Genomic DNA, 23,925 nt, shown 5'->3' on the forward strand with positions numbered 1-23,925 from the left:
GATATAGTATTATTTACCCATTGAGAACTTACAAAACTTACTCGGCCACTTAAATAACTCTGCGAAAAATGAGATTCTCACGGCTAATTCACGCACCACCAGCATCCAGCATTGTTAAGTGGCTCGTACTTACTTGGAAACCTTGAGATGTTAATGAGAGTAAATTCTTATTAATTTTGACACTAAATAAGACATCACATAGCCCACGAGCATTAAAAAGCTTACCCTAAAGCCTGACGAAATAAGATTTTTAAATAAAAATTGCCGATGAAACAGGATTGCTGACACATCTGCTATTAGTATGATCGAATTCATCAAAATGCAAGCAAAAATTAACGTATAGTTCAGTCTCAGCTACTAAAACTTACCCATATCAGGCGCTAAAGTATTTGAAAAATTATTTGGTATGAGTAAAAGTCCCTAGGTAACTGCAGTAAATGTATCAACCTATTAAAAATATGAAAGTCCTGCCAAATCACCAGCATAAACACTTGTAAAATAAAACATGTTATCTCTTAGATCACACCTCCGATTTTATACTTACTTTGCATGAAGTCACCACCGCAAGAAATTTTAAAGAGGCAGGAAAGAAAAAACCCACAGAAATACAATACATATATTATGTATTTTCTATTGTCAACCACAATAATATTTCCAATTTTCTCTTCTATCCCACATCTAATTTAGCGAAACAATTACTCTTATTCTCTTTCGAATAGAAAATTATTTAAAAGAGGACTGGTCGATACATACAAACTATCGTCAATACTTTCTCCGATGAACGTCCACTATCACTGCACCAACTTGCACAAATCAAATCCACATCCACAAATATATCACTTCTGCCACAATGTCTGTCTTCTTGGCGACAGGTAACAGTGAAGCAATGGTACCTTCCTCCAATCTGGGCACCTTCCATTCAGCAAGAATTTTCTCCTCGTCTTCTCGTCCAAGGCCACAGATTACTTTCTGATATCACAATGGTGCAATGTGAAGCTCACACACCTAAAATTAATAAATAATAAAATACCATGTAACTTATTAGGTCAAATCATTTCCAATTTTTGGTATTTCTGCATGAGAAATCAAATTACTAGGCTCGTAAATATAGTAAATATTTGTATGCCTGATATTTTTATTGTTTTAAACTATAGCATAAGATAATTTGAAATGATGAAAGCCGACGTGTAATACACCATAGGGCAAGCTAAGAAGCAATATTCGATCCTATAAACTTGGCAGCTTATTCCTAGTTTCTCCTTTAACCACACGTTTACCGAATGAATTAATACAAAAAAGACAACTAAAATGCAAGAATTTTCAAAAGAATTGCTGCTACAATATTTTGAATCACCATTTTTAGTACTGAATAGCCACTTCTGACTTAAAATTACATCCAAATAATTACAGCGAGAAAGAGTACATACCTCACAGTTTTTCGTAGGGGTGAAATGTTTTCTTCTTATCGCCCAAATGCACTTCTTCTTCAACTCAGGATCTTTTGGAGAGCTAAAAACTTGAACCATATGTCCCGGAGTTTCCATTACATCCCGACAATACACACACGAAAGGCATTTCTAACAAAAATATCTCACAAACACGTTTCTGAAGCCCAGTGAATGAAATTAAAGAATAAGGGAAACTTCCACATTACCAGACACTCTATTCTTCACTAACTTAACCACAAAAATCCCTGAAATGTAGTGAGACGTGACGTAAACGACGCGATCTCCAACGGCTTGTGAAGGCATGTGATCTTTCTAGGAGGATAGGGCACGATGGCACCAGATGGCACCACCCGCGAAAGAAAATAGTCCCAGACCGAATACAGTTTTATCGATGAGATACAATTTTATCGATGCATATGAATTTGCCAGTCCTCTTGCATCTTTTTTCGTCATTAAAGGAAATAAAGAAACAAAACCTTCTAAGTAACTTCCTAAGCGCGATTTTTGTATCTTGATTGTCCACCCTCGTATTTAGGTACGAAAACTTCCTGTGCCGTCTGGGAAACATCTATACTAACGCTGAAGCTGTCAAAAGTTTTCAACAGACAAAGTGACATCACCGAGATATCTAACTGGTCAACTGTTTCGTGGACTTTTAAAATTTATTACAGAATTAAGATGTGCACTAGAGTCAACCTCAAGGACTTGGTTACAGCACATCACGAAATGGGGCATTTGCAGTATTTCCTACAGTATCGTAACCTTCCTAAGGTGTATAGAGATGGAGCAAATCCAGGTAAGATGGTGCACAATACTCTTGACATGCATGACCTTTGGTGAATACTTGGTGAATAATAATTTTTGGAGGGCATGCCATTTGATGAAAATAGCAACTCACTGTCCACACGGATAGAACACATCATGATGTGACACTGACGAGATTAGCTTCGGGCTGGAGACGAAAAATGGCGTGTCATTTAAGCCTGAATAATAGGATTTGGAGTCACGGGAGTCAGATTAACAAAAATGCCAATTTTCCAAAGATATCTTGGAGATATCGTTTCGCACCGGCCGCGGCGAGGACACAAAATCAGCCATTCGTTTTAACAGTGATGAAAGTCTGGACTTACCAATTTATAATATGTCTCACTCGTTTAGGGTCGTGGTCGGTAGACCTTTCGTTAAAAAAAAGTTCTCTTAATATTGAACAACTATGGACCTGAAGAGCGTAACGACATTGGAGATAATTTATTTTCATATAAAAATTCGCCCTTTTTTCAATATTATACTTGTAATGACGTATTCATATTTTCATTTAACTTATTTCGAATGCCACTTCTGCACCCGCGTAAATACTTCAAAGAACCAGCACAAAATTTAAGCAACGGATGTTTTCCTATTACAAGGTCATCAAGTTCATGCAAAAATGTATGCAAAATTGGGAGCCGGAAACAAAAAGGGTCCCCATCACTCTTTCCGTAGGAGTTGTAATTTACTAGTTACAAAAGATATATGAAAAAATTACAACAAAAAAGCACATTTTAATTTAATTAAATCAATGTTTGATGATAAGTTAATAAACAAATAGAAAAACACATTATTCGATGATAGACAACATCTAACTTTGCTAGCTATAGCACGTGGCACAACTTTGGGAAATGCACTTGATTCCAGGAGAAACCAAATGATTTTTTCCCGTACGAAATTTCCCAATTCATGTGCAATAGGGTGGTTTCCTATTATTTTTTATTGCCTAAATCGAAATATTATTACACCTGGAGTACGTATTTCACGCATTTAGATTTTTAAATGACGATATCTATTTTTCGCGATTAAATGAAAAGTGAAAAACTTCAAGCGCGCGAAAACGCGACGCGTAAGTAATGCCGCGAAATCTCTCCGTGAGACTTATTTCTGGTTCCCGCTGCCCCCCTGTGAGGTGACCTTGAGGCGAGGCTTAGCGCTGATACGACGCTGGCTGCTAGCGGGTAGATGAGTACCCTGCTGGGTGGTAGCGCTTGTCTTAAATAAGGATTATTAATACCTTATCAAATGAAGAAAACTTTCCGACCTTAGCCAGTTTTAATAAGTGATTATTAAGACATGTTTCCCTGAGCTCTACGTCTCATGCATGCATTGGTAACCTCAGACGATGTATAACTCCTATCTTCTCGTATAGAAACTAGGTCCCTGTGACGTCACGTGGAGTGGCATCGCATGGGCGCCAATCTGGCCCTTTTCAAATGAGGATAAAAATGGACCATTGCCATTCGTCTTAACCGCAATTTCTAAAACGAAATAATTTGTATATTTTGAATACACTAATGGTAGGTAACGAATCGCAATCAATGATTTTCGTTTTCTTTGATAAAGGAAACTACCCTATTGCAGATGGCTCCATAAAGAGTTACCCCTGGTTGGTCAACCCACTTTTTTCCAGCAATAAGTCTTCATCAAACTTCACAGTGCTCAAAGCTCAGCTTTACCCTGGGACTGTGGTGCTAATTGTATGAGTACACACTGCATAGTGGCAATGGTCATGGTCATCAGGTTGAATATGCCACAATGACCTCTTGAAGTAACTCCATAAATCGGCAAAGAAAGAAGATGCCTGGGTAGGCAATATAGTTAGAAGCCAGTGGCATAGCAAGAGGGGGTCTAGACCCACCCCCCAATATAAAAACAATTACTTTGCTTCCCAAAAGGAAACTAAATATTGAAAAATTATGAATTTACAAATTTTTTCCCGATTGAAATTGAAAGTGTTAAAATTAGTTTAAAACCCTCCACTTAGTTTTTCAAAAATTTCCACCCTGGTTTTGGACCCTCTCCCGTGTAAAATTCCTGGCTATGCCACCGTGAAGAGCACTCTGCACAAATTTGGGGGATCCTGGTTTATTAAATCAACACTGAAATTGCACTTTATCAAAACGCATGTGTACCATGGGAAATGTGGCATTATGAACTAGGACACAGTACCTTTTGGAATTTATGCATTAGGTGCAATTTTAAAAATGGATCAATATTGTTATACTTTTCATTTAATAATTTGTAACAACATCATATCATTGTCATAGTTGCATAAATATATTTCCACAGGATTCCATGAAGCTGTGGGAGAAGCAATAGCTCTATCTGTAGCAACACCACGTCACTTGCGCTCCCTAGGCCTCCTCAGATCATCTTCTGCAGAAGATTCTGCTCATGACATAAATTTCCTCTTTGCTCTGGCTCTAGACAAAGTGGCATTCCTGCCTTTTGCCTTGGCACTTGATCGATGGAGATGGGATATTTTCCGTGGATCAGTGTCAAAAGAACGATACAACTGTCATTGGTGGAGGCTAAGGTAACACTCTAGCTCAAAAACCATTCTCAGACAAACAACTGCCATACAATAGCATCTAAGTAATATGGCTCTTATCCTCTACCTTCCAAGAATGATTATAGAAATTCAGCCTCAATGTCTGGGTGTACTATATTCTGTACTTGTGTGGTTTTATAATGAATGCAAAAATGTTGGGTAACTTAAAAGCGTAGTTTGATTACAGGTGATTACTGATAACACTCATAACATTGATGAAACTAATTCATATTTTAACTCATTCATTAAATGCATTTCAATGTATGCACATGATATTTATACTTTCTCATGCTTCGCTTAGTGAATCCAAATTTTGATTGAAAGTGACTTAACCCTGCTATCCTTCTTCCTAAGTTACTGGCGAGAAATGTGGAGGGTATTTTCATAAAATGAGGCAACTAGTAAAAAAAAAATACAAAGCTATCTTATTACTTATCCATAAGCGCTTTTTTATTATTGAGGTTAAACTGGTTAATATTGACAAAATATTTTTAGGTTCACTGAAATAAAATATATCATAATAATAAATAATATTCCATAGTAATTTTTTCACTGACCTTGGTATATACCATCTTACTGACCTTCACAAGTCAATTTAATACAAAATAGCTCTGTCAATAAATAATTCTTTGGGGCATTAAAAAGTTACTTTCAAACATTGGTCCTATTTTCTTCTTTACTTTTTTTCAATATTAAATAAGCACTCAACACTATAGTCAATAACATTGTAGTCTTAATCAACAAATAAAGCTGCTTAAGTCACAATCAATCTCCATTATGCATAATCAATAAATTAAAATTTTCAGGGAACAATATTCTGGAGTAAAACCCCCAGTTTTAAGGTCTGAGGGAGACTTCGACCCTGGCTCCAAGTATCATGTACCAGCCAATGTTCCATATATAAGGTGCGACAGAACTTAATTTCTATTGTTAATTTCATGAATGTTACTATGTATTTCAATGTTCTCTAATTTATATAAATTTATTAACCCTTTTACTGCCAGCCCATTTCAAGTGGGATGTGCGAAGACTGCCAAGGCTATTTTCTGGAAATTGTAACATTTCAGATATTAAAATTTTTCAGCAACTTAATTTAATACATCTAGATTTTTTCCCATTACTTAAGATAAATGTATATCTTATAACCATAGATAGATTATGGGGGTTTACTTAAATTACAGCTGTTGAGAGGGCCACAATCACAAAAAAAGTTAAATAAGTCACTTCTGGGTGAGCGAAAACTGCCAGGGGCCGATTTATCGGCTCCCGGCAGTTTTCGCTCTATCGCTTTCTAGTAAAAGGATTAATTGAAGCAATGTTAATTAAAGAAAAAAAAAGAGTTAATTCCCTGAGCCAGTGATGGCACAATAGGCAGGTTTTTAATGGTAAATTATATTCAAAATCAATATCACAAGAAGGCTTAAAGCTAAACATTAAAATTTATGCTCTCATCCATTCAACGTACAGGTATTTTGTGGGTACCATCTTACAATTCCAACTTCACAGAACTCTTTGCAAAAGAGCTGGCCAATATTCTCCAGAAAATCCACACTATCAGCTACATCAGTGTGATATTCGTGGTAGCAAAGCCGCTGGTGAAGCTCTAGGGTAAGTCGTAAAACTTTTTTTTTGCAAACTCGCATCTTAAGATATTATCTTTTCCAATAATTATTTTCCTAAGTGCCTAATTTATTCAAAATTCATTTTCTTGGAATTCCATTAACATGCTCATTATTCAGATTCTACCAGGATAAGTTCTGTGCTAACTTTCCACACCAGTCAATGCCCATATTTCCATAAATCACCACAAAGGGTGAAGCCTACCAAATTTTTAGGAATCACAATAACAAGACAATACCAATTTTTTGGGTAATATCAAAGAGTTATGTGCTACAGTAGTCTATTCTCTGTATACATAAACATCTATCTAAATATGTACGTACTTACATGCCTACATAGATAAAATCTCAAAGGGAATGGGCCCCTCCTTGGAGGACCAAAGACAAGAAACTGGCATCATATGAAGCTCTACTCCTCATGATCACTAAGCTTTGTTTTTTTACCAAATTATTTAATATTATGAGAAAAATCCTTATTACAGAAACATGATGGCATTAGGTGCTTCTCGTCCATGGCCAGATGCCTTGCGTGCAGCAACGGGAGGAGAAGAATACAAATTATCTGCATCTGCTTTACGTGACTACTTCCGGCCCCTGGAAGATTGGTTGCGACAAGAAAATCTCCGTACTCAAGAACCAATAGGATGGACTTATGGTGAGAATTTAAATTATATAATCCCGTTGAAAACTGAGAGATGAAATCTGAGAAATATGAATTCTATTCTACTGCTAAAAAAACGCCTGTGGCACTTTATTGACAGCTGTTCAATTTTTAAAAACTTGTCCATAGAAAACAATTCAATTCATGTGGGATAAAATTTTAGAATATTCATCATTAATGATGGAAATATCTGTTTGGGAAACTTATAAATATTTTGAAGGAATCTTCTGACAATAAAATACACCAGGACAAACAAATTTGTGAAACTCTCCACAAAACAGTTCAATAAGAATATGTATATTAACATGCTCTTGGAGCTTTGATTATCCATTTTGATAATGGGTGAAAGCCAAAATTTATAATCAAAACAGACAGATAATCGATTCATTTAATTTTCTCATTAATTTTCACTCGTGTTTCTTTGCCATGCTCTTGCATGCATTTGCTTTTCTCTGAATCTATTGGCGCATTCCAATGAATGATTAGCTAATGAGGTAGGGGATGGTAATAATGGGAGAAGAATGGGTGGAAGGGAGAGCAGGGGAGTGTCTGGAGGATGAATGGCTTGAGAAATGATAGGCATCTACCAGTGAACAGTTAATTGGACATCAAGACTCTACAGAAGAGGCATGCATGCATTAAAAAAAACAGTCATTTGCCAACCAGCTCTATTTATCATCCATGCCTACATCCACGCCCATCCGCATGACATAGATAATCACCCACAACTAACTGCCCCAGACATTCAGGCTCCAGCCAGACGTTCTCCTTTCATGCTGACACTGAGAAGGAAGGCAAAGGGATCCCCCCGAAAAGCACAGGGAAAAGTAGCGAGTGACCACCTCTGCTGCCACTCACACCCCCATCCTTTTGCCTTTATAGAGTGTGGGGATACTAATCAGAGCATATCAGTTTAATTACTGGTTGAAGTCTTTGGACACCTCCAAACTAAAATCCCAAAAGTCCAAGATGGCCAAGGGAAAGGAACTGTACTCCGTATGCTGAATTTGTGGCATTGCATGCCCTTTCAGAATATTTTTAAATACATACTTCCGGCCCCTGGAAGATTGGTAGCAACTAGAAAATCTCAATACCCGAGAACCAATAAAATGGACTTATGGTGAGAAAAAAATAATATAAACCCATTAAAAATTGAGAAATGAAATCAGAGAAAAAAGAATCTGAGTTCTATTCCATTATGTACTAAAAAACACTAGTGGCACTTCATTGATAACTATTCAACTTCATGGAACTTGTAAATAGAAAACTTTTCATGTCGGGGTAGAACTCTTGGGTGACCTCTACCCCCACCTCTCCAAAAAAAACCCATGTACAGTATGCAGTGAACCTCTCTACATCATAAACCTCCATACTTCATACCACCCCTACAGTCCTGTCAGATTTACATGTAAATTTATAGGCAAACCCCTTTGTAGTGAACCTCTTTATCTTGTAACACCTCATCTTATCATACCTAGGAGATACTCCCGAGACAGCCTAACTACCTCTGCAAATTTTATCAAGACAATTAGAGACCATTAATGCAGCCGTGATTACGTACATGGAATGATATTTTCAGCGATAAATGTTACACCCTTTTTTTTAATACTCCTTTAATATGCTGTAATTTTCACGTTTATCATTAGTTGCGGCCATTTTGTTCCATATGAGAGCATACCTAGCAGTAAATAAGAAAAAAGGTATTCAACTATCCTAATCATTTTAAGTGGCTGTTGAATCAAGAGAGAACACATCGCTTTCTCTTGAATCATGGTAAAAATCATGCAATACCGCTCGCTTTCTGTAATTATTAAAAAGTAAATATATGTTCACTAACGCATGCATGATTGATTAAACACATAAATATAGTGGTTTAAAAGACAGCAGTGCCTTTCATTTCCGAAGGATATGAAAAAATTGTGCCTATCATTGAAACTTCTCTATAGTGAACCTCCATATATCATATTGCCCAAATTTTGGTCACTCCATTACTATGTAAAGAGGTTTTACTGTACATACATATCATCTCCTATTTTGGTAAGTCCAACATTTGATATGGATGAGAATTGTTTTGAGCATATTTGGGCCATCTTTAGGAATTGAAAATCTTTTTCAGGGAATGTTGTAAGTCTTCTTATCTCACAACAGCCTCAAAGCAGCTAAAATGGACAAACCTATGTGAACCATAAATCAGCATTTGCTGCACTACCATAGGGAGGGCACGAATTACGATCAGTAGGTGTAAGGGCGGATCCAGAATTTTTTCTGTGGGGGAGGGGGCAAAAGGATCTGACAGGGAAATGATCTTCTCATATTGGACATTATAAACAACATACAACAAGCAATGTACAAATTTTCTCTTTGTTTGAATATGAAAGTATGAACAAGTTACATATATGATAGGGATAGTTTTACAACGCCTTTTCCACTTGAGTGATGCTTTTTTTCAAGTGCTGACAAGCAAATGACCAATGACCGGCAAATCTGTCATCTTGACTTGGGCTCATTGTTCAAATAATTGAGGCTCCGTAATACAAAAAAAACTAAGAGAATGATAACCAAATTAAACATCTTGTCTATTTTATAGGCACATGAGGGAGGGTGGGCATGTACCCCCATTCCCCCCCTTAAATCTGCCTGAGTGGGTGGAAGCAAACATTTATAGATGCAACCCTGACTAAATAGATTGTGCATGGCACTATAATTTGATTCACATTAGAAACATGCAGAAACTGTAGAAATTATTTGTACTTACTTTGTTTTTGCATCATTTAAGTTGTTCACTGTATGAACCATGAGATTTGAATTTTTCAGATGGTGATTACTGCAAACAAAGCATTGAAACAGCGGGACTTCAAGTGTATGGAGGATATTATAATGGAGTGAATAAGTCATCATTTATATCAGTATCTTCACTCATTCTCTCCCTAATGTTGTATTTCCTGTGGTGATTGCAATGAAGAACTCACGATCAATATTGAGAGGAAAAGTCAGCATTATCCAAGGACTATTTATTTAGGAAGTATTAAGAAGTTAAAGAACAATGCTTCCTCAGAATGATACCCTGAAATATAACGGGTGATCATGTCTCCTGCGTGATAGCAGGACTGATGACAGAACAGCTGAATGCTATACGTGTACTGAAAATACCTTAAAAACCAAAATGCTATGACTGTATTTAGTTTCGTTAATTTGTACTATCTTTGGTTTGGGAAAGGAGAGCTAGGAGTGAGCGAGGATCATATGATTTACAGTTACACAGCTGAAAGAAGATCTGCCCAGTCAATTTCTCCTTCCAAACGAGGACTAAGTCTACATCATCACTGATATTCAGATAAATCATTCACTTCTAACTACATCTGAGACAACTCAGGTGAGATACATTTGAATGAAAAGTAATTTTACCAAAGAGTTGACAATATAACATCTCAGTGCTCCCTATAGTTAATTTTTATTAACTGCAAATCATACATGTGTAGTTTAGAAAAGAGATGAGAAGAAAAAGAGACAATTTTCACCATCAAAGTGAGCAAAATGTTTTATCTGTGCATGATGAAAAGTAAGCTGAATTTTTTAAAGTATTAAAATGAAAAAAAAAGGCTTTCCAGCATTGACGGAAGTTCATACAAATACTTTCCATTACCAGAGGAGTTTGAACTGAATTTCATACTCCCAAAAAATAAATAACTTGCCCATTAGAAGATTCATTTCCTCTACCTCAAGCAGATAGTTAGATGTCATGGAACTAATATTTCTGAAAATATTGATATGACAATGATCAGAATTAGTACTCAGTCATGCTCTAGTACTAAATAGGCTGAAATGGTGGAACTATATTTTGATCCAAGTAACTAGCTGCACACTACTCTTCCCTTTATAGTTTAGAATTTATAAGTACTATGAGTTAGTAAACTAACTCATGGTACTTATACACATATATGAAATTACATAGTTTTTTAGCTATGTGACTATAAGTGATTATATATAAGCAATCAGGAGTTAGTTAACTAACTCATAGTACTTAAACACAGCTATGTAATTACAGTCTTTGAGTTATGCGATTATAAGCAATCATATCAACCACAAAAATGGAACTAACAAATTTGGGAAGAGCTAGGAGTTTTTCTAGTGTTACATAGCCACAATACCTAACCAGTATTTTTATAAGTGCGCCATAAACTCAAAACTTGAAGGCATTCAATTGTGATTATGATACATAGCAAGCCCCTAGCCAATTATTAAATAAGTCTAACTGGAGTATTGCTTGAGGAATGCATATAAATAGGTAATTCATAATTGATTGTATAATTGTGCAGCTTACATAATGGAAATATTTTTGACATCAATTACAAATGTATTTGCTCCCGATTTACTGTACATATGTGATATAAATAAATTTCTCACACATTTGAGGTGTTTTTATTGACATTAAAATGCTCTATAGAAATGATGGAACAAAAAACTTTTCGCTGAAACCAAGATAGCTCATTGAACTGATTGACAGTAACAATGGCCAAATAATTAATCAGTAGATTTGGGTTACTATTACATTAAAGCTATTTTTAAGAGTGAAAATTATGGCATTTACATACAAAATATGAAGAATCTAAATGAAAAACTAACTGAATACAAAAAAGTCATTGTATTCTAAGAATAGCCATATGTAGATGCTCATTTTGCAGAGGGCCCAGGTTCTCTAGGCCCCCACCCTTTTTTCACCCCTGAGGCGATTAATATTACCATCTATAAAAATTGGCTCGGCCCCAAAGCAGAGAGTAACCTCAGTGATAAGAGGCAATTGGTCTCGCTATGACACTTCAGGATTATTCATTAAATTCAGTCAGGCATTTTAGGCCCTCACTCGTATTCAGACTGATAGCGGTTGCTTTGTGCTATTTATGAGACAGCCAGATGGAAACAAACAACTCCAACTTAAGATGAAATGGATCGATAAAAGTAGCAAGAGCCAAGATGATAATAAGTTCAGTTTCACTAGTCCTAATCCCAAATAATGTCCAGGTCCCTTCCAAAGGAACCTGAGTAAGGAGTTATTAGAGGATTACCATGATCATCTGCCAGTTCTGCCCTTCAGAAGGTGTAGTATTTCTTGAATACTTTAGGCACAAAGTGAAGGACTCGCAATCTAGCTGCCGAAGTTGTTGCAAGTCTTGAGTCAATGAGATTAACTAGGATTAACTTAATCAGCTTAACTAAATTTAGTTAACGAGCGTGATGCGCCCGCTCCCAGCGGGCTTCCTCCGCTCTTTTCAATGCAGGTCCACAGAGGGATAGGCACATTTCTAATTTTTAAATGTAGAAAAAAAAGGTAGGGTCTTATGTACGAATTTAATTGGAATGTTCACGTACAAATTGAGGTCAGAGGACCTCTTTAAACACAACATTGGAAGTAATTACACCATCCTCTGTTAATACTTGTTTAGCGTTTTCCTTAATATTTACAAAAATATTTTGAAAAGATCTTACTCTAGAGAATGCTACATAAAGTTGGCCATGAAAGAATACAGGGTCAGGCAGGAATAAGCCAGCTCTTAGCAAAGTCTGACCCTGAGCCTTGTTAATAGTCATCACATAGGAAACCTTAATGGGAAATTGTTTGCGAGTCAAATTAAAAGGCATGGTGGTATCCGACGGCGTTAACTGTATTCTTGGGATGAGGAAAATCTTGCCGGAATCGATTACATATTATTTTTTTTATCCATTATTTTTTTTTTAATTTTTTAAAACCAATTTTAGGAAACAATAGCAATATTAAGGAAGTAAGATATGCTGTCGCATGTTCTCTGATAAATTCTGTGCATTTTGGTACCTCATTTGTAGAGTTTGGTTCCGTATAAGTTGAGAAAAAGGTATCTATACAGTAGAAATAATATAGAGGATCCTTATAAATGAGGAGCACTCATAGCCTAAATTTTACTCAAATTTGGGGGAAATACCATGATCACTTATGTTATACCCCACAAAATCACCACATATTGACACTTGTTAGGACCAAGGTGTAAACCTATTGAGGCCATACATGAAAGCACCTCTCTCCCCCAGGACAGCATTTCACTGGATAAGGCTTGAACCAAAATGTCATCAAGGAACACGTGAACTCTTTCCAGTCCTGCTAGCATGGATTCCATAATCCTTTGAAATATTCCTGGTAGTGAGCTCAACCCTTGGCTAAGGTGATGAGCCTCAAACAACCCCTAGTTCCAATGTGTATTTAATGACAGCATTGGCTGTCTCTGCATTCAGGACCTACATCCACACATGCATTAAAGCGTTAAGGTTTCTATTGTAGCCCCCCAAATTTTTCCCAAATACGCAACACCCTTGAGTTTCCATGTATGTACAAATTTGGTCCTGAATCTTGCAATGATCCTAGGCTCGAAGTATCCTAATAAATCCCCTCTTTTCTTTTCACCTATTTTCCTCCTCCTCAAAAATCCCCTCCAAACTCATCAGTCTTTCATATTGGTTGAATGTTTTGGAAATCTGCAAACTGCACCTGTGTCATTTTTCACGTTCATATTTTTGCAGCATTGTATCTAGGGGAATTTTCAACATATTATGTATTAAATAATAATAAATTAATGAATAGGGTTGATCAGAGGAAACACCAAAATAAACAAAATCAGTTTATTTAACTTAGAAAATATAACAAATTATATCACATATCTATCACATGGTAATGCAATTGCAGTAGATGTACAGTCACATTTTGGTAACCTTTGAAATTGTGCAAATGATAATCCATTAATATGTGCTCATATATAGATAGTTACCATCTCCACAAATAGAGGTTTTTCTCCAACTATGTAAATAAAAGAAATAATTGAGTTCACTGATTCCACTGATCATAATGATGATATGACTTCATGATAAGGTATATTTTTAATGAACTATAGGTAGCAAAAAATGTTTTCTTAAAAATATATTTTCATGAGAGAAAAGGAAACAATACTCCGTAAGTATTGAAAATTCACATGCAACTTGCCACAAAAGATTAAGAATGCAAATATGTATGCATAAAATACCAACAGTCAGTTATGAGTCCAGGTTGCGAGATGGGCTCATTTCTTTTGATAAAAATCAGACCAGAGTAGAAATAAAGAAATCTCATTGAACATATACAAACAGCTATGAAACTACCTTGATAGAGCAAAAAGGAACTTAACAAAAATGATCAATATCTACTTTTGAAAATGACAAATTGAGGAGTTAATTACTATCACTGCAATGCATAAGCATATTATTTACGTATGACTAAGCATTTACATAGTTTCATGTTTCATTCACATTGATTCATAAATTTTTCTACAGGTAAAAAATAATAGAAGCTGTAGATTTTTTGCGTAGTAAGCACTGATCTGTGATAAACTATGACATTTAACTTCTTTGAGTCAAACATCTTCAACATTTCCAAGGTAATAACTATCTAAATTTTTATTTCTCCTGGCCTGTCATCACCTCGATTAATAAGGCCAGTTAGACAAAGGGACTATAACCATTCATGTACCCCATTCAAGTCTCATACACATCAATCACACACTATATTTTCACCTAGGTCTTTTTTCTGAGTTGTATCTAGGGGAAATATTATTCATACCTGCATTTAGGACCCAGAATAAGAATATTTTGGCATTGGGAGAAGAATTTCCAACAATAAAACATAACCCGCTAATCAAAATTATGATAAGGCTAAAAAAATTCAGGGAGATATTAAATATACAATTACCCAATGTGCTAACATACACCTTTCACAATTACAGTCCAGGATTTCCCCTTCCTATACCAAGGGCAATAACAGCAATGGAAAAAGCCCACCCTCCTCAAATCTCCAATCCCATAGTCATAATTTATTTGTAGGCTAATCCATATCCTACCATCTTCAAACTTCCAGCCTGCATCCCCTCTTTAAAATATCCTAGATTTGCCCTGACACATGTATATTCGGAATTCATCTTGACGATCTTAGAAGAAAGTTGATGCTAAACAGGAGAAAGAGGTAGTACTTAAATCATAATTTGATATGAAATATGAATTGTTATTTTACAATTTTAAAAAACTTCAATGCATGTAGCCTAGGATGACTCTTATTTTCCGACTTCAAAAAAGTTGAGCTCTCACCCCCTAATTTTGTTACAATGACCCTAAAAAAAAGGCTTATGATGATTGAGATCGGAGTATTTCTGCCTGTGCTGAATTAAATGAGAAGTTTAGCAAAAAATTCCCTACTTTTATGGTGCTGAATCATGCCAGGGCCAGCTGGTGTAGGAAGTCCACGTAGTGCTTAGTCCATTTGTAACTCTTAATTGTTTTATATGCATATGACCTGCATATATAACCTTAGTTTGAACTCTTGGAGTGTTAGAATTTGAGAATAAGCAATAACCATCATAATGTTTATGTACAGTAAAAACTCCCATCTGCATTTTCTACAAACCATTAACATGATTAACAAAAGAGGGAAATTGTAAATGTGGGGCAATGCTACATGAATTGTGAATGCTTTAGCAATCACAATTTATGGGGTCCCGAAGAAAAACGGGAAAACGAAAAATCTGGCAATGCTAAAAAAGTATTCTGATGCATGTGGTACTTCATTAACCAGCAATAAAGAATAACTTAATTCCCAATTAATAATAGCATTAAAATCAAGGCTAACATTAAAAGGTTTTGCCTGAAATTTTCTAATACCTAATATGGATGCTAGCATGGACACTAAGAAAGAGTATGACCAAAACACTTGAAACTACAAAAGTGTGATTTCAGGAAGAGAGAGACAAAAAGTAGGTGGACCAGAATAAAACTTAATGCACTAGATCTATATAAAGTACAATTACTAAAAGAAGTAATAAAACCTACTAAAACAAAAAAGCAATCCCCATGAGAATCGTGAGAATCCGACTCAGGCATGATAACTTCATGTAAAATATTTTAGAGAGTGAAATTTTCAGGAAGAACTGAGATGAAAAAAGAACATCTTCTTTTAAAGTTATGACAACAGATATGGGATATAGCAATACGATGAAATTTGTAAGGCTGAAGGTAGATGATTATAATTGAAAACATTATGACCACGGCAGAATATTTCCACAGACCTTTTCTATTACTTCCTCCTCTCCCTGCTTAATCTGCTAACCTTTAGGTCGTAATACTGCACATATCCGTCAAAAAATTTTGTTTACTTGATTGAAAACAATCCAACACCAAGGCACAATCCATAACATTGTTCCTTCGCAAAATCTACAAATATATTTCATCAATACATGACTGAGGCCATGTTAATCGAAACTAAATATTAATAACTTTATAAAGAAAATGTAATTACCTACCAATATTAATTTCCTCTGAAATGATACAAAAATTTATCCACCATAAGACACTGTACCAAACACCACTTAATCTCATCAAAGAACAAATATAATAGTGAATGTTCATCCAAGCCATTAAATTGGCTACATATATGAGTACCAAATATTGACAGACAGGTAACTTAGGTGGCTATATACCAGAACTATTACTTCTCATAAAAAATTATATTATATTATTTCAAATTTCACAAAATATTATAATTAAAGCTTTCAATTTTATTCCGGGAGTAACACCTTAATATTATAACATTTTGTATAGACTAGTGATAAAAATATAAGCCCATTAAAAGAAACTTGCAGAAGTTGTTAAAATTTAAAGGTTTCAACCACAAAGCTACAATTATCTATGCAGATCTTGCATATACTTTCATCACTTACCAGCTACCACCAGCCAGAGTATCAACAGAAAGTTTATGCAAGGAAAAAGATTACAATTAGGCATCAATTCCAAATTACTTCCCTTTGTTTTTACAGCAGCATGCTGGTAGTACAACAGCAGTGAATAATTTTAAGTGATATTGTACCAAGTAAAATTAGCATTATCAACACTTCATTTAAAAAAAAAGAGGCAGTAATAACACAGTAAAATGTAGAATTTGCTTTTAAATCAAACATCAACTGCAAAAAAAAAACAAATTCAAAACAAGAAGATATGATCTTTGTAAAAAATAATGTAATAACTCCAAGCATATTTACTATATAAAAGATACTTTGCAATTTTTATATCTAAATTCAAAATATGTAAAATTAAAATTACCATTCAAGAAATATTTTTCATTACTACACTGGCTCTTATTTCTCGGAAAGTTCTTCTTTCCGGAGGGCATCAAACTATCTCCATCATCATACAATCATGGAATCAAATTTTTCCTCTTTAATGCCAGTCATAGACAATTTCACCTCCACGAAAAACAGGTATGTACCCTTTCTCGCTTTAATTATTTGGATTTAATTTCTAGCTAGATGTGGCTTGGGGATGTTGATGAATGTCTCCAGTACTAAAAGTGGTGATTTAAATATAATAGGGACAATTCAATTGGAAATTATTGTATTTTAGCCATATTTTTGTATTATTTCGTCCAGTAAACGTGAGGATGAAGGAGTTACAAGGGATAATAATATAGCAGCCACGTTTATAGTATCGAATATTCTTTCTTATCTTGCCCTCTGCTGTGTTATGTGTCTGAAACTCAGTAAAACAGTGCTTATTTAACTACACTTTTGTTACTTAGAGTTGAAAAGCTATTTGAATTATTTACACGATAAGTTATGTACTCTGGTATTTTCGATGAAACTACCAGAGTCTTTTATTTTTGGTGTGGTACCTTATATTACGGGGGAAAGCACATACATTTCCAGGGTTCTTGAGTTCAAATTAATTTCAGCTTATCTATCATTTCGTAAGATCAACGATACTTACTTGATAAATTGCATGGAAAGCATCAAATCATGAGAAATTCATGAGTCTCGCCAGAAACGTATATTTGTAATTTTTTTGTATGAACCGCCATGAATGGAAATATGCATTTTTCTCTTACAAGCAGTGCAATGAACCGTAATTTATCAGTGCCCGGCTACCATTATCTGAAATTATTTTATGCTCTAGTTTTAAATAAAAAAATCGTTAAGGTACATAATGATCTCCTATATTTACTGGCCTAGTCATCAGATATATTTCTCACGCAGAAATGCCTAAAATTTGAAATGAAATAACTACGTAGTAATTTACATGGTATTTTCTTATTTATTAATTTTAGTTGTGTGAGTTTCACTTCACGGCGAGTGACATCAGAAAAGAATCTGTGGCCTTGCGGGAGAAGATGAGGAAGATAATTAAAGGTGTTGAATTAAAGGTGCTTATAATTAACATATAGGACTATGGTGGATTTTTTTGTATGAGGATGATGTGACAATGGACATTCATCGGAGAAACTGTTGAAGATAGTTATTATGGTTTCTGCCAGTTCTATTTAAAATAATTTTTGTTCAAAAGAGAATACCAGTATTTGTTTCACCAAATTAGTTCATGGTAATAAGAGAATATTGCCGGTATTATTGTGATTGACTAATGAAAATATAAAATATTTGTATATATTTAATTTCTGATTTTTTTTTCTTTCCTGCCACCAAAATTCCTTGTGGAGATGACTTCATGCATGTTAAGTAAGATCTGAGGAGTGATTTAAGAGATGTCGTGTTCTTTACACAAATGTTTATGCTGGTGATTTGGCAGGACTTTCAGATTTTTTATTAGATTGATACATCTATTGAAGTGACATTGAAACTTTTGCTCATCCCAAATAATGTTTCAAATACTTTAGCGCCTGGGACGGGTATGTTTTATTAGCCGAGGCTGGACTGTACGTAAATTTTGGCTAGCATTTTGATGTATTCGAACGTAATGAAAGCAGATGTGTTAACCATCTTGTATTTCACTAGTAAATATAATTGAAAATCTTATTTCATCAGGCTCTAGGGTAAGATTTTCATAGCCCATGGGAATGTCTAATTCAGTGTCAAAATAAAGAAATTTATTCTTAATCAATAGATCCATTTGGGACCTTGTGTGAACACCTTTTACTCTGCCAGAAAGAAATTATTTATCCAAGGAAAGTATATGGAATGCAACCAGGTTTAATCAAATACTTGACATCACCACTTAATTAATGCTATTGAATTTTGAGAGGCTTTTGTGTTGAAGAATTAATTCTCTTTGGATGCAAAGAGCCTTTTCTAAAAAGTTATTTCAGATTTCAATCTTGTTATCTAGTACTTCTAGTTCACAACGACAATTTATGAATCAGTTATAAAGTTTTTTTTTTCTGGAGAACGGCGAGGTTATATGGTTCGTGAATTAGACGCAATATTAACAAATAACTTCAGATTGAAAAATATTCTTGTTTATGTGTGCCAGGTTTTTCTCGGAACCGCTGACTATTTTCTTACTGACTGAGTAAATTAGGTATCAATTATCTTTTCATTACGGTGGCTAAACCACCGTCGTAGAGAGTACCACGACTACTTCTGTTCTACCATGCTCTGGCAGTAGCACTACAATGAGTGACGTCACATGCCTGTGAATGGGCCTTCTCTCTAGGTGGCTGTGCTAGAGGGAAGTAAAACAATGGAATGCAAGCTTTTGATAATGAATTAATTATAAAAAATAATTAACATACAATTTTATATTATCTATTACTCTTCCTTGTATAGTCTATTTGTTCAGAGAGAAATGTTGAGGAGTGTTAGAAAGAGTTCAGCATTTGCTTCATTTTACATCACCATGTAGGACCTTATCTTCAGCCTGTAAGAGATGCTTCTTGAAGAGTAACCCACATAACTGGGAGCCTTTACCTCAATAATTCACCAGTGTTTATTGCAAAGAGTTGGGTTAGCAAGCAAAACAAAGGAGTCACTCACACAGACCTGAAATCGCAATTTATTGAAAGAATTTGGTAAATGGCAGGGAAAGGCATGTTACAGCAAAAAGAGAAATTTCCCCATTCAGCCATCCTCTAGCTAGTTGTAAAAAGAAAATGTAAAAGTTGCTACCCACTTTTTAGAAGTTTGCGAAATAGTAAAATTTCTGGTTCATTTACTCGTTCAGGAAGAACCTTTCATTGAAGAAAGGAATAAATCAAAGGATTGTAAAAAACAACAAACCAGGCAAGGCCCAAGCACAAGGCGGAAGAGCTGATGAGTCACAGCTTAATGTAAGTTTGTGAATTCATTAACATATTTGCGAAAGGGCAAAGGCCGGTCACTATTAGCTCAAGACGTTAGGTGGCATATCAAAAAATGATAAAATGCAGGTCTCTTTACTTCAAACTCTATCACAATCAGTAATTTTAAAAAATTTGTGAATGAGCACAACATGGGATGATGGGAAAATACCCTGAGAAGGATACTGAAAAATAGATCACATTGGGCATTATCGGTACTTTTAAGTCTGAGACTGCAATCAAAGTTGGAACACAAATAAAAATTTATTTTCCAAATATCTATGGACCAACTTTTGAAAATAATATGTAGAGCTTTTTCTGTACATATTATGAGTGCACTTCATGAAGAAAGTGTAAAATAATTACTAACATCGACTCAATGTGAGACTGTCTCAAAATGAACAGTGACAATTATTTGAATTTTCCCACAAACTCAATACACAAAATGAAAGTCACCTACTAGGGCAACTTTCATCACCTAATTATGGGTAATTAGGATGTACATATTAGCAAAGTAAATTTAGTGGTAGAATAAGAATATTATTGGTCCATTATTCAATTAAATCCAAGAGTAAAAGAGAACGTTTTTAGGGGATCCAAACACCACCTAAAGCATGAGTAATGATATACATGTGAATACACAACAAATATACACTTCAAAAATTTTAAGATGCTGGGCACTCACAGTGGCAGTGCTCATATGGTTGGGGGAAAAAGTTTTATACCATCACAGCTCAGCTGCCATGGATGACATATTAGAAAGTATCAACTGATAAATTCTCAAACTACACATTCCACAATTAAATATGTTTATAAGTATTAATGTAATTTTATACTACATTCACCACTCTCAGCTACTGTTTCTGCAATCAGTCACTTCTTTCATCATAGACCAATTTTACATTTCACTCACCAAAGCTGATAACACAATGCACTGGCTCATTTCTGGAGGGAATGTTCAAATATGAAGCTGACGATGACTTAGGTAAGCAGAGCAGCTCCGATGAATCCAAAGAAATCTGCTTGTTATGCTTCAGTTTATTTTGTTGCTGCATATCATTCTGTATACCTGCCGATTGACTAGGCATGATGTTTAAACTTTTAACTCGTTGATTAGATAAATTATGTTGGTTTATCTTTTGACAGGGAGAAAAAATATTCCTACTCTTAAGGCATGATGACCCTATCGGTGCAGAGCACAAACTTGACTGGTTCAATCTGCTACCTGTGAAAAGTAAAAAAAATACTTAATTAGATCTTAACTCTAGTTCTCAAAAGAATGTACTCATGCAAAATTCTAATAGGCAGTAAATCCACAGTGAAGAACTCAGGGGTAATGTATGCATCCTTTTTGCAACATCACTGCGATATGAAATGAATTCTGCTCTATTTTCTCTAACATGATGCAGACTACATCAGCATTCCAAGCATAGTATTGGCATTTGAACATTTGAACTCAAGGTGAGGACTGGTAAAAATGTAATGCATGATGAAGAACTAAGGCATACCATAAAAGCAATAGGAGACAAAGCAGTTTAGAAACAGCCGACTTCCACAGAATAATACATGGACAGCCATCGGGATCATATGTGCATATATATAAATATAACCATACCATTAGAAAGGAATCTGACAGTGGAATGTATAAAACTTAAGCTTTGATTGCAAGATTCCACATACTTGAGTCATAGACACTAAATAATCACAAAAAACCATATTAATTACTCCTCATTAACAAAAACTCCGAAGAGTAATTTCATCCATGCGCTAACTACATATTGCTCACAAGTTAAAGAGGAATATCACACAGATTTGAACTTCTGAGTTTTACACGCAGCATGATATCCAACATTATGTTGCATACATAAACCTGGCCATTGAGCCTTATCTGAGTCTTTAAGGCTGAAAATTCCATATTTCATGTACAGTGGTGGAAAAAATTAGCTCAAAGCTTGTTGGCATTTCAATCCGACCAGCTGAGTAATTACTTGAAGACAAGTACCTCCAAAATTTTGTCCACGCAATGCTCTCACACAAAAGAGAATTTTCAAACTGTATCCCTTGTAATGGGGAAATTCAATCATAAGAATTTCCAAAAGAGCCAACTACAAAGTCTTCCTCCAGTTTTCCTAATTATGCTTTCTTGTCGAGATATCTGTGAATGCAGCCAATATATTGGGCAATGAAACAGCTTGAAAGCTCTATCACTTCAGTGGTGTCAGGCCCGTCGTGAGGGCGGGGCAACCAGGGCATTTTGCCCTGGGCGCAGCAAGTTGGGGGCGCACCGTGTTCGCCGACGAAAAAATTTTTTTAAATATCCTTGTATGTTTTACTTTCATAATCGATAAAATATCTTTATTACGAAAAAATGTTTTCAACTCTCCCGATTGCAGATATATCAATGTTATGGGGTGGGGGGGGGGGGGGGGCGCACGATCCCAGTTCGCCCCGGGCGCCAGATCAGCTAGCGACGGGCCTGAGTGGTGCAATAGGTTAGATACCATGCCACACACCAGAGGTTTTACTGAAAAACTCTTGCTGATGATTGGGTGCTACACACAAAACCTGCATCATTTTTCTGATCATATAAACTTTGCAGAACAAAGTATGAGGTCCAGAGGATGACCGACATATGACTATGGGAATCTTGATTGCTAATTTATTTGGTGATATTCAATCTTAACTTGCATAGATACATAGGTAGTTGAGAGTAAAATGAAATTTGACCCCCTTTTCTTTGTCGTCCAGTCCTGCTACAGTGCCCCTAAAGATAAGCTGCATGTGCAATGTGTCACAAAAAATGCTTCCTCCTCCATTTCAAGGGTAAATTCCTTGGTTACTCAAAGCAGAGAGAAAGCAAAACTTTACGCCACCTAAAATCCTTGGAGGAATTGGAAAAATCAAAGTGTGATGCATACGATTGAATATCCCTGGTATGAGGGGTATGTTTTTCGGAAATATTCCCTTTTCATGAGAACAGTACATCAACAAAATTTTGGAAGCACTTGTCTTCAAGTAGTTCCTCAGCTGGCCACATTCAGATGCCAATGAGCTTTTAATTAATATTTTCCGCTATTGTGCAAGAAATCTATTAAAATTTTAATGAGAACAACATTAGATTGCTTGTACATTTTTTGGTATTAGCCTACAATTCGGCCATAGGTAGAGTAAAAAAATCCCCTTAAAGTGAAAGCAACATAGCACTAGTTTTTTTGCTGCAAAATCAATGTAGAGGAAGGTAAAAATATCTTATGCATAAATTCAATAGGAAAAAAATAAAATTAAAAACACAATCATCAATATTAAAATGTAACACACCAAAAACCAACAAAAACAAGTTTTAAATGCTTATTCATTAGCCACACTCTCATAATGCCACCAACTACCTCATGATGATAGCTGATGAATTACAGGAAAAAAATTAGAAGTCATTGTTGTACGCAAACACAGTAAATATCCTATAAAAGCAAATTTGTATTTGCAATTGATCCCATTAGAATATAAATGAAAAGCCAAAATAAATTAAGAAATGATAGCCGCATGCACTTTTAAATTACACCATTTGAAATAACAGCTCTTTGTACACCTGATTACCTCTAAATGCTCCTTAAATCCTCAGAACCACAAAAAAGTACATATATGTTTATGTCACAAAGCAAATACAAAGATAAAAGATTAAGCAAATATTTGAGTCTTATCAGCTTTAATAAATTTGAATGATACATAATTGGCAC

The 23,925-nt window shown here is 35.2% G+C and overlaps 2 protein-coding genes across 7 annotated transcripts in view; one reads left to right on the forward strand and one right to left on the reverse strand.

Annotated features, from left to right (window-relative positions):
* Positions 1-11,498, forward strand: part of LOC124159602 (angiotensin-converting enzyme) — a 31,300-nt gene extending 19,802 nt beyond the window's left edge. The window contains exons 8-13 of the mRNA XM_046535529.1: positions 2,120-2,244; positions 4,548-4,794; positions 5,616-5,714; positions 6,277-6,417; positions 6,911-7,083; positions 9,904-11,498. Of these exons, the coding sequence (XP_046391485.1) occupies positions 2,120-2,244; positions 4,548-4,794; positions 5,616-5,714; positions 6,277-6,417; positions 6,911-7,083; positions 9,904-10,040 (922 nt within the window). The 3' untranslated portion in view covers positions 10,041-11,498. The remainder of the gene's footprint in view (positions 1-2,119; positions 2,245-4,547; positions 4,795-5,615; positions 5,715-6,276; positions 6,418-6,910; positions 7,084-9,903) is intronic.
* An 8,394-nt stretch (positions 11,499-19,892) lies between these two features.
* Positions 19,893-23,925, reverse strand: part of LOC124159619 (G protein-activated inward rectifier potassium channel 3-like) — an 84,958-nt gene continuing 80,925 nt past the window's right edge. For 4 of the 6 annotated variants that reach the window (XM_046535563.1, XM_046535539.1, XM_046535555.1 and 1 more), the window contains one exon: positions 19,893-21,416. In XM_046535563.1, the coding sequence (XP_046391519.1) occupies positions 21,097-21,416 (320 nt within the window). In that variant the 3' untranslated portion in view covers positions 19,893-21,096. The remainder of the gene's footprint in view (positions 21,417-23,925) is intronic. The other 2 variants (XM_046535553.1, XM_046535546.1) reach the window with 1 other exon arrangement.

Source organism: Ischnura elegans, chromosome 1 (assembly GCF_921293095.1).
Source record: "Ischnura elegans chromosome 1, ioIscEleg1.1, whole genome shotgun sequence".
Classification (NCBI taxonomy): domain Eukaryota; kingdom Metazoa; phylum Arthropoda; class Insecta; order Odonata; family Coenagrionidae; genus Ischnura; species Ischnura elegans.